The sequence below is a fragment of the Kryptolebias marmoratus genome, linkage group LG9 (assembly GCF_001649575.2).
Source record: "Kryptolebias marmoratus isolate JLee-2015 linkage group LG9, ASM164957v2, whole genome shotgun sequence".
In the NCBI taxonomy this organism is placed as follows: Eukaryota; Metazoa; Chordata; class Actinopteri; order Cyprinodontiformes; family Rivulidae; genus Kryptolebias; species Kryptolebias marmoratus.
The window spans coordinates 10,212,695-10,224,756 of NC_051438.1; the positions used below are offsets into that span (position 1 = coordinate 10,212,695).

Here is a 12,062-nt window from a genome sequence, read left to right on the forward strand (position 1 = left end):
TTAACATGACCCATTTAAGCCTCATAAAATATTGTTTTAACTCATCAATTGTGTCTGTATATGTACATACGACCCCCCCCCCCACACACACACACACACATTAAACAGTTTGATATCTTAGGATTCAAACAGAATCATCTCTTTTTTACGATGACTACGTAAGTGAGGCTTCGGATCAGTGATCAGGACTAAAAGTCCTGAGTGAGTCAGAAACACACACTGTGTTCCTGAGAGGACAAGTTCAGAGGAGTGTTCTTCGCCCTATCTGATCCAAAACATTTACAGCAGCACTCTGTTGATTTCATTATGAGCTCCCACAATAAAAAAATGTGCGTATCATTTGATTTGTGGCCAATAAGCTGGACTCTGGGAACAAAATGTTTGACAAATTTGTAGAACATTTAGAAAGCAGGGGGAAAAAAATTACATACATTTGAATGAATAAAGACTGTCATCAGGTAGATTTACTTGATAAAGTTATGTACATAAAAACAGACTGCTGTGGTCACTCATCAGGGGCATTAATGTCATATTAATTTGAGTCTTTTAATAATTTTTTTGAACTGTTCTTTCTATAGAGTGGAACGGACAAATAACAAACAACGCCAGTGACATTTTCTAACTTACTGTAGATTTTCCTCTAATCTACCCAGGGTCAGAATTATACAAACAGGCTCAAATTACACCCATTTACCTACATATTTCAATAAGGGGTGGGGACGAGTCTAGAAGAACTCTTAAATCGATAAAACCCGTTCACTTCGTGCTAGTGACTGTGTTCGACTGCAGCTGCTCATTTCTCCTTTTCAGCATAAAAAGTTAAGATTCAACACATTCTGCTGGCTTCTTCAGATACCTTTTACTAGCTGGCTTTTGTAATATGTGACAGTTTTTGTTCAGTGCCCTGAGACGACCTTTGTTGCGACTTGGCGCTGTATAAATAAACTGAATTGAGCACATCAAACCTGGTTTCTGATTGGATAAAGCGGACTAACGTTAAGCTTCTGGATCAGCCTTCCCAAAGCCCCGATCTCAAACATATTGAAAGTTTGTGGACTCTGATTAAAAGCTGTACCGGGAATCCAACCAACTTAATTAAAAACGAAATAATAAATTATTTTAATTATGCCGAGAAGAATGGACAAACATCCAGCCAGAACTGTGCTAGAAGCTCCCTGGTGACTGCAGACAGACAGTGACTGAGGTGCAACTTGCTAAGAGACATTTAACTAAATATTAAAGGGTGTGAATCTGTATATTTGACCCTGTATGGACGAGAAAAAAAATAAATAAATAATGCTGCAAAGACGTTTTCAGCAGCACTTTAGGAGAAGTCCTGCATCGAACCCTGCTGTGTTTAACATCCCGGCTTTACACAACGACAAGAAAGAAGAGTCAGTTCAACAATAAATATGAAAAACATTTATTTTTGAAATGAACAACAAGGCATGTGGTCATAATGATGGGAGCGATAACTGCAGACAGGTTCACCAAAAAAAAAAAGAACAAACAAAACGTAAAGCATCTATAATCGTTTTAAAATCTAACCGTGAAATTCATCAAAAACAGTACTTTGAAAACCTCTCCTATGATGAAAGCACGAACAGACACGAGTTCAGGTACTTCTGATACCAGATTTCTACATTAGACTGTTAACTGAGGTAAAAATACACACAGTGTTACAGTATCCCAGTTGTGACTAGTACTAAGAAGCGTTTTAGGAGCGAGGCGTGCTCAAAATAAATAAGGTGCCTACAAGAACTACATGTTCCTATACAAGCAAATTCCTTCTCTTTCTCTTTTATTTTATTTATTTTTTTGACAATTTCATATTTTCTTTTCTTCCTGAGTCATGTGACATATTTGTCTTACCAAAACAAAACAATTAAATAACAAAAAACCCCAAAAAAACTTTAAAACATCAGTGGTTCAACAAAAGGAGAACAACAACAACAACAACAAAAAAAAAGGATAAACAGACATGATCACGGGTACTTTTTGAAGTCGATGATCTGTGACTGTGTATCTCTCAGTGGGCATGTTTCTCTTTAAATCTCCTGGAAACCTAACGTGGCAGTTTATCGTCGGGTGTGACTCTCGTTGGCTCCTGCGACAGCTCGACTACACAAGTCCTGCGGGCTGAAAGGCACGCTGACCTCAGTGCTCCAGTCTCGTGAGCGTTTGGACCACAGTGGCTTGTTTTTTGTTTTTAATCTGTGACAAATCGAGAGCAGGGCAAAGATCTGATTGGCTGGCAGTTTGAGTGCTGTGAATGCTTCGGACCCACCTTTTTGTTTATATAAAATAAGACTCCGTCACTTCAGAAAAAACTTCGGGAAAAAAAAAAAAAAAATTTCTACAGGTATAAATTAAAACAAAAAGCAGCACAAATGGATCGAACAGCTACAACTATCTACAGCTTCAACTTTCGTCTTCAAGACATTTTCGCCCGAAAAGCCTGCGGTACAGCTGGGTACCAGGGTTAATGTTTTCTACTGGCATCGGAGACCAGACCGCACCTAGAGCTCGTTGTGCCTCTCTTTGCTCTGGTCCCCTCCCGTTCGTAAAAAAGGAGTAAAAAAACGATTTTCACACGGCCTTGCCAGGACCAGTAACAGTTAATCTAACAGGAAGTCGGTTTATTACACAACTGTACAGAGGAGAGCCGTTCAGGTACTTTGGTAAACAACCAACACAGCGGGTCCCAACGTGGAAAAAAAAAAAAAAGGCTGGACTCTACAAAGGTTTCGCTAAGAATAAGATTTTTGTCGCACAGTAGCCTGCTGTTGCACGTTTTTTCGAAGATGTTTTGGCTGTTTGTGGATCTACACTCTGGAAAAACCCAAGTTCCAGGCTAGTTCCTCCCACTTGTGGATTTTGTCGAACTATTTACAGAACCGAACAACATTTACTGGTGATACCACGGGTCGTTGGGTAAAATAAGCCCCGTCTATTTCCCTCCGTACATTCTCTCGATGTCAGACAGATAGTGGTTCTTCAGTTCTTTCCTCTTCAGCTTGAAGGCGTCTGTGACGAGACCCGTCTCCGGCGTCCACGGCTCGGGGCTCAGGTGGACTTTAACTGGAATCTCAAACCGTTGGAGCTTAACTATATGGTCGAACAGAGAGGTGGGAAAAAAAAAAAATTCATGATCAGGAGTTTGTTTGGAGGGATTTTTGTAAAACATAAACCTACTTATACGTACGGTCTGCTGTTAAAGAGAAAAGTAAACAGAATCAGACATTTTTACAGCTCTTACTTTTAGCAGCGGCGTCTTTAATCTCCCCCAGAACCTCTTTTTCCATCTCCGAGTGAGTGCAGAGCTCCTCCCACGTTCCCTCGATGCCTTTCCGCTTGGCCAGTTCTGTCAGCCTTTTTTGGTTGGGAACCACAAAGCTGATCACGTAGTTCTGATCGCTGCAAGAACAGCAGAGACTAGGTTTAAAATTAATTAATTAATTAATCTGGGCAAGACTTGGTGCAGTGTACTTAAACTGTCCATCAAAGTGATGGTCATACAGTTCAGGAAAAAAAAAGCATTTTTTGAAGGAATACATATCACCTGTCAATGTTTTAAACAAAGTTTATCGGTTTGTGTTCACAGTACGTGTTGAGAATGAGTCTCAACTACTACTATTCCAAACTTCAGCTCATTATTGATAAAATTAAACAAGTTAGAGCCATTTTTATGTTGACTAAAGGCAGATTCATTAAAATCTGTCCACTGGTTCATGAGATATTTCACTAACAGACAGAACTACACACACAATTACATGATCCCAGACATTAATTAAAGCTCGCCTATACTAACAGGTGATTCGTTGTGTTCAAAGTAAAAAAAAAAAAAAAAAGAGGCCAGATTTTAAATGAAGTTCCATTAACTTTAGGAATGAAGTCTGACTGGTGCAGTTTTCCCGTCATTCTGATTACCAAGCTGGATGTGTTCTCTCACTCCTGCAGGGCTTTTGTTTATGCAAACATCATTCATCTTCTGTATACATATTGTTTGAATAATATTACGACAGTAAAGGGAGCCCTTGTTTCTACATGGCACACGGGTTCTTAGGAAATTACAAGAAACTAAAAGCAAAAGCAAACACAGCCTTGTTGGCTCTATATACATTAAAAAAAAAAAAAACGCCGTTTTGCTATTCTCCATTTCCTTGATGATGTGTATATTTGTATTTGGGGGAAGAAAAAAAAAAATCCAACGGAATGTGGCTAGTCTTGTCGCTGCAATTAAAAGCAACCTTCTCACCTGTTTGCGTATGCGCAGATGTTGTCTATGAGGGAGCAGGTCTTCAGAGCGGATTCCACTTTACCCAGAGACACGTACTCCCCGGCCTGGAGCTTCACCAGGTCTTTTTTACGATCTAAAAACGGGACGATAAGAGCGCCCCGGTTACCAGCTGTGCGGTACAGTTTGTGCAGAAACTACAAGCAGTGGGTGGTTGTGTTTTGGAAACACTGAGCGAGCGACCAGTCGGGCAACAAATATACACACCCACGATTTGGAGGCAGCCATCTGGGTAGACCTCCCCTACGTCGCCGGTGCAGAACCACCTCTGCCCTTTCTCATCCACGAAAAAGTCTTGATCGTTGCTTTCGTGCCTGTAGTAACCCAGGGTGACGTTGGGCCCGCCGATCAGGACCTCCCCTCTCGGATTCGGCTCGTCTTTGCAGGTGTAGCCGCCTTGAGTAACGCGTGGATTAAACAGCACATGTCATTAGGCTGCAATTAAGGAATACCTTCCACTCTGCTCTTAACGCACGGCGTGTGTCGACGTGTTTTTTTACGTGCTTACCCTCGGCCCAGTCCCTGAGTCGAACCTCGCAGCAAATCAGAGGAGCTCCGACGCGACCGGTGCTGACGTCTGCAACTGTACGGAGTAGGCAGGGTGAGTCATCAGACCAGTCAGTCTGCACATATTAAGTCATTCCTGTCCGTCTTGTTCAAGCACGCACATCTTAAAAGGAGTGTACATGAAACCTAATACACATGTGCAGAATGACTGGTCTTAAATTAGTTGTATTAAAGCATACAGCCTTTCTCACAGGGGTCTCCAATCCTGGTCCTCGAGGGCCACTAACCTGCATGTTTTCCTTGTTTCTCTGCTCCAACACACCTGATTCAGTGGTTAAATCACCTCTTCATGTTCTGCAGAAGCCTGTTAATCACCCATTGATTCAAATCAGGTGTGTTGGAGCAGAGAAACAAGTAAAACATGCAGGATGGTGGCCCTCTAGGACCAGGGTTGGAGACCACGGCTTTATCAAAAAGTCAAATCCTTTCAGGAAACTCTGTTGCTCTTTTTAGCTTTTTGATTTTGCTTAGACACACAAAGTAATCTTCCTGCTATTGTGAAGCCCGATAATCCCAGCTATGCTTTGACACCTGCCAGATGAAAACAAAACATGCCTTACACTCCATTTCATGTCATCACTACCACTAAAATGCCTTAATCTTTTCTCAGTGAGTTGATGATTCCTTTGCACGTTATTCAACCTGACTTCTGGACGAACAGCTTGGAGAAATCAACACACCTTCAGTGATGGTGCCGGCCCCGCAGGTTTCAGTCAGGCCGTAGCCCTGACCGACGGGGCAGCAGAAGCACACGTTCATAAACCTCTGCGTGTCCGAGGACAGCGGGGCTCCACCGGACAACATCATCCGCACCCGTCCGCCCAGAAGTTTCTTCACCTTCCTGAACAACAAGCTGCCAAAAACAAAACCGGATCACAGACCGGCCGATTCGAAGCCAAAACAACCAAATGACGTGCTGATAAACGCAGCGGAGGGGGGGAGGGACAGACGTTTTCTTACAAATTGCAGAGTGGTGCGTCATAGCCCCTCTTGACCTGCTCCAGTTTATATTTGTAGCCCAGCGTAAACAGCGTCCTCTGAATGTAGCCCATTTCCTGCACTTTGCTCATCACGTTCTTGTTGATGCGATCCATAATTTCCTTCGTAGAGAAAACATTTGCATTTAAAGCAAAACTAGGCGTGTGAAAATAATTAATAAAGCAAGAAGTATGTGAAGTAAGGATGGATTCTTACTGGCACAGCTGCCATCAAGGTGGGTCTGAGCACAGAGCTGTCTCCTTTACTTCCCTTCTTTATCTTAGTGGACTGAAAAGGAACAGAGGTGCAAAAGCAGATTTATGCAGCGATGAACGCAACGATTAAAGCAACAGAAACATTGAGTGGGAGTACTGGCAGTTACACATTTGCATAAGTACAGACAGATGTAACGCTACACGGCGACCGCTCTTACCTGGTCTGACAGCGTCTGAGGGGATGAGTAACCGATCCGGCAGCCGTATGTGACACAAGAGATTTCAGCTGTCATTTCCAGAACATGAGCCAGGGGCAGATAGGCTATGTAAGTGTCTTTAGGCCTGTCAGAACACGAGAGAGAGAAAGAGGGGGTTAAGACCAGCGGTTACCACAAGTTTTCTGTTCCACTTTCCAGTTTACACACCGAGCGACCCTGACCGCAGTTTGAAACCTACTCTAAGGGATCTCTGAGAGATGAAACATGTTACAGTTTGTCTTTGCTGCACATTTAGCACCCCTCGGCGATTTACGCGTGACACTCACCCGAGTCCAGGGATGCGTTCACACTGGCCGGTCATCCCTCCAATCAGATTGCTGTGGACGATCATGACTCCTTTGGGTCTGCCCGTGGAGCCGCTGGTGTACATAACCACAGCCAGATCGGAAGGCTGGGGCTTCACAATCGGCCTTTCCACTGCAAGACAAAACAAGCCTTGTGTTGTCCTGTATGTGTGAGGGTTGTTTTTGTTTTTTTTTACCACCCTGGAATTTGCTTAAAAAAAAAACCACCCATAGTAATTCAGAGAAATACACACTGTTCTCCGGCAGCAAGCCCAGCTCTTGGACAGCCTGCATGCTGTGGATGGACAGTCCTGCGGGGTAGCCTTCTGTGTTCACTTTCTTCTGGTCCACGTAGATCACGTGCTTCAGTTTGGTGATGATCGGCAGCACTTTCTGGACAGAAAAACAAAACAAAACAGGAAAGACGGGTTTAAAAGAGAAAGCCTTGAGAGATGGTTTATAATTTTGCTTTGGTTCCTTAAAACTGATATAATCTGTATTGCAGATGATTATCATGACTTAAACATCTCCGTTTGTTGAAAGTGAACATAAAGAGAGAGAACCCAAAGATATGATGTATTACAGATATAACAGCTCGTTTTCCTCTAAGCTATGCCTTACATTATTGTTCGTCTCACTCGTCTGCATTACATTAGTTCATTTAGAAAGCCACAATCAGTCCCTCTTTGACACGCCAACCCATCACCATGTGACCCATTTACAGACAGACAATAGCAATGAGAAAATTCAACCTGGATTAGGAACTACAAGCACTGTTGAACTTGTTGTTTAAAGCTAGTATGTCACCGCCAGCCTGTGACTGCTGGCGACACAAAACGGGGAGGAACACTTGGAATCACTCTGAACTGACACATTTGCAACCAGACGGACGCGTGGCAAGCCACATTAAAAACAGGAAAGCATGTTTGCAAGAACGTTGAGCAACGTTTATGTGACAGATAAGCATGGCGATCTAGACCGAGCATCATTTTGTCATCAGAAGTCAGGCGACGCGGAGCTCAGAAAAGAAGAGCAGACGCCGCTGGGTGGACCCATAATGTCCAGTTCTCACTAATCAATCACAATTTGGTTTCATAGGTCACTATCCCATAACAACGCTGCGGTAACAAAACTGAAAAAGGTTTGAGACAGGTTCCAGAGGCTGGCGACGACTGTACGACTTTCTTGAGAGAAAACTTGAGGCTCGGCGAGGTACGCAAGGACATCGAAAACACTCGCGACCGTTTTTGAAACACTTTGGAAACTTCCTTTGTGAAGGCCGTTCGCACACTGTCGCCGACACTCGCAGCTCAGTAAGATACAAGCTTCAGTCAGGATGTGTAGGGAATTCTGCACGATGTCATGCTACGATTACCCATGCATGGACACACAGCATCCTTATCAGGGAATGCTGTAACCAGTGTTGAAAAAGAAATTTTTAAATGAAAAAAAATTAATTAATGTCACACTTCCACACATTTCCAGGAATAGTGAGCTCATTTTTTCTCTTTCGGGCACATGTGAACAACACTCTATTTATACTGACATTTTTCGTCAGTCTCAAATGATGAGCTCATGACGTTCATCAAAACCACCGAATTGGACACGCATCGTTTTTATGAGAACAAACCCGATCGCAGCTTCTCATCATTGGTCGGGGGCAGGCTCTTGCAGATCAACTCACTTTCAGTTTGGTGTCGAGCAGCTCCACGCTGGTCACCAGGTGGGTGACGCCGGTCTCGTTCAGACCATACGCAATCGCCTCCTCTCCCAGCGTGGCGTAGAACGTCACCACTGCAAACCGTTAAAGGACACAACGTCAGGCCGAGGACACTCGTTGACACGTTCATTGCCGTCCTGCGCGGAACATGCCGTTTTTTACTTACAGGGGAAATTGTGCCTGAAGCACGCCTGAGCTGTGATCATCCACTCTGCTCTGGTTTCACAGAAGATCGCGATGGTGCTTTTGGGCTGCTGCCCCAGAGCTGCCAATCCACAGCCGAAATTACTCACTATGGAGTCCAGCTGATCGTAGGACAACCATTTGTACTCCCCCATGATCAGCTACAATCAGAAACAGTTGATTTCAGCATCAAACATCTTGGTTATTGTGATCAATCATTAAAAATAAAAAAAGAACGGACAAACTTTCTTACCTTTTTAAAAACTTTGCCAGTGGGCTGAATCTCGTTCTCTTCGCTCAGTATCTCCCGGGTGCCGAGGCAGTGATCCGGTCCGAAACGCTGCACGGCGTTCCTGAACAGCTTGTCCAGGGTGTCTATGCCCGGGAAGTCTTCCGTGGCCAGGGAGTCGAAGTGGTCCACCGAGCGGTACGGACCCTCTGGGTTCCCTGAAGTGGAGCGGGCCTTTACTCGCTTGGACAGAGATTTCTTCTGGCCCGCTCCGGTGATGAAATACCAAGGTAGGAAGGAGAGGACGGAGTACAGCCATATCAGAAAGTGGACAGGGAGGAGGAGGACAGACTGGAGTGTGGAGTCTAACTGGGCACCCATGCTGGCCTCCGGACGAGCAGAAGGGAAGTGAGCAGCAGTCAGACTGGGGCAAGTCTTTTTTTTTTTAACCAAAGATTTCTGAGCTCAGTTGTTTGTTTTCCTTGGGGGTCGCACAGTTGTCTTATGATAATATTTGGTCCAATGTCCCCGCTGAGTCAGCTGAAGTTGAGATAAAGAAGAACACATCAGGAGAAGATTACAAGTTAAAAGTGATTTTTTTTTTTGTTTTTGCTTTTTTTTTTTCAAAAAGGAAAGTTTCAGTGGTTTAAAAAAAAAGGAAGCTGAATGATGACCCAACATTGTCTGATGACAGACTTCACAGAAAAAACACAATACTCCTAAAACAATAGTTTGTTCGTAAAACGAAGAAGCGCGATACCCACAGCAAGCTGGAGCTGAAAAGCTTTTACGAACCCCATCGCGAGCAGACGAGCAGCGCTCCTGCTTTCTCCTGTTAAAAACGCCACTTACCTCCTCCTTGTTGCTCGTCCCTAATCAACTTTCGGTGTTTGATTAAATCAACAGCCTGCTCCTTTTTGTTTGAACACCTATTGTTACCCCACCCCTTCCCGGCTACAAAAAGAAGCAGGTTATCTGAAGGGTCAGTGAGGGACGAAGCGGCGTGGAGACGTGTCCCCTCTGACCAGAGTGACCTCTGTCCAATGATGGAGCTGCGTCCAGCCAATGACGACACTCTTAAGGCTCACCCCACCCTGTGGCCAGAGAAAGGTCACTCTAGGACAAGCTCGGCGTGTCGATGAGAGGAAGAGGAGGAGGAGGAGAGGGGTTTAAAACTGTCTCAGCTGTGTTTTTACTTCCAAACAGACGACTGTGAACACAGTGATAGGAATGCAAACACAACGTGTAACACGTCGACATCACAGCTGACTAATAGGATGTGGAACATCTGAGTATTTTGGGAAGCAATCACTGGATGTGCCTCTAGGACTGATTAACTTCTTGGAACCAGACCAACTCAAGATGGCTGCCACAGCCAACCAACCTTAGAAAATCAATCAATCAAATTTTATTTGTATAGCACATTTCAGCAGCAAGGCATTTCAAGGTGCTTTACATAATTAAAAAACAAAATAAAAACAGCATGTGACATTGAATAAACAGTAAGAAAGAGAAAAACATTGAAGACACCAAAACCCCGCACTTTAACCCTAATTTAGCCATCAGCAACTCTAAACAGGTGGGTTTTAAGTTGAGATTTAAAGGCACCCAGTGTTTCAGCTGTTTTACAGTTTTCTGGAAGTTTGTTCCAAATTTGTGGTGCATAGAAACTGAATGCTGCTTCTCCTCGTTTGGTTCTGGAAAACACACAAACGGTTATAAATTTTAAAACTCGGCTTGATCATTCCCAATTCACACTAACTGTTGTCTCACCAACCACAGGTCGGATTTTAATAAAAGCTTTGGAGGAAGTAACCGTCGGGCGTACATCTACGACTGGTTTACTGTTAGAGTTAATCCAGTTCAAATAGGCCGCCACAGCCAACTAACCTTTAGTAACACAGAAGTGTCCAGAATTCAGTCATGTCCCTGATATTGAGCTAGAATTTGGTGTGCTAATAGCTGAGAGTCATCCACAGCACCAGACTAATTGGTTGCATCATTAAAGTGTGATTCATGCTAAGGTGAATCAGGATTTCCAATCTGTGTCAAAGGTTTGTATACGTCTTCAGAGGGGGGATTAAAAAAGATGGCTAAATAAGGGTGGGGAACGCAGTGTTTTAACGTCAGAGTAGGCGATTTTAATCCATCTTTCTCGATTATTAAGAAAAAGAGGGAGGAACCTGTTGTGCAACGAGGACGTGGTGCTTATTTCCAGCTCGTGACGCACACACGTTAAACACAACCTCACCGACAGACATAAAAAAAATTTTAAAAAAAGAGTCAAACATTCTAATTTACTAAACCTCAGCGAGTGATTCGGAGGAGGAAATGACCTGGAACATCCGCCTCCGATACAGAGACAACAACCCAGACGGTTTGCCGGCGTAACGTGACAGACGCACGTGGACTGATGAACCATTTCCATGGCAACATTAGGTATCCGTTTTTTAGACGGATACGGCCACGCAGAGGGAGAGGGAGAGAGGGAGGGGGAAATATCATTTAAACACGTTAAACCAGGCGTAAACAGCGAGGCTCGTTTTGTTTCTCTATTTTGAAACCGACAAATCGTTACAAAGTCGCCACCGAGACAAAAAGCCACAAAAACGAGGGCGGCGGAAGTTCCCGCCGTTAAAGTAGGACGAGACGTAAGATGTCGGTTGCCTAACAATGGGGAAAGTAGCGGGATGGAGGCAGACGAATGATGACAAAAGCCGCCTCTTCTTCAGCGCTGCCGCTGAGTATGTTGATTAACCAGCGAGGATGCGCGGCTTTCAACCTGTTCATTGTGGGCCAAACAAATTAACTCGCACACGGAGAAAGCCCCGGATAAAGACGGTAATAAGATTAAAGTTTCAGCCAGAGAGCGATACCCCCGCTTAACTCTGCTAGGCTTGACACTTTCTTACCTTGAGCGGCGGAAAACCCGGTCAGTCAGTCAGTCGTGTCTCAACCAGAAATGACCGAGAGTTACCTCTTCCCTGAGGTCTAGGAACCCGGAACTAACACGTCATGTGAGTCCATATATTTCAGCCAATCAAAAGCCGAGTAGGATCTGGCCCCCTTTTTGTTCACTGACGTCAGCAAGGCAAAAGGAAGTCAGTGATGTGTTTCTCATGGACGCTGTTCTTCCATGCTGTGCTTGCTTTTATTAAAACTGGCATTTTGGGTTTTTTTTTGTGTGAATGCTTTTAAGCATTCACACCATTGTTTTCCTGTTTCTCTTTATTATCTATTATTATCTATTATTATCTATTATTATCTATTCTTTAACTATTCCGTACGTTTTTTGGCACCTATCTCCTTCC

At 43.9% G+C, this 12,062-nt stretch overlaps 1 protein-coding gene across 1 annotated transcript; it reads right to left on the reverse strand.

Moving 5' to 3' along the window:
• Positions 1–1,402: 1,402 nt before the first annotated feature.
• On the reverse strand, positions 1,403–11,789 carry acsl4a (acyl-CoA synthetase long chain family member 4a). The gene is made up of 15 exons (XM_017419799.3): positions 11,664–11,789; positions 8,776–9,291; positions 8,506–8,683; positions 8,304–8,413; positions 6,874–7,012; positions 6,602–6,752; positions 6,276–6,399; positions 6,059–6,130; positions 5,825–5,964; positions 5,545–5,717; positions 4,806–4,880; positions 4,505–4,693; positions 4,259–4,373; positions 3,260–3,417; positions 1,403–3,108 (listed from the first exon to the last, which is right to left on the reverse strand). The coding sequence occupies exons 2-15, from the start codon at positions 9,130–9,132 to the stop codon at positions 2,951–2,953; spliced, it is 2,139 nt and encodes a 712-aa protein (XP_017275288.1). The 5' UTR covers positions 9,133–9,291; positions 11,664–11,789; the 3' UTR covers positions 1,403–2,950.
• Positions 11,790–12,062: the final 273 nt, after the last annotated feature.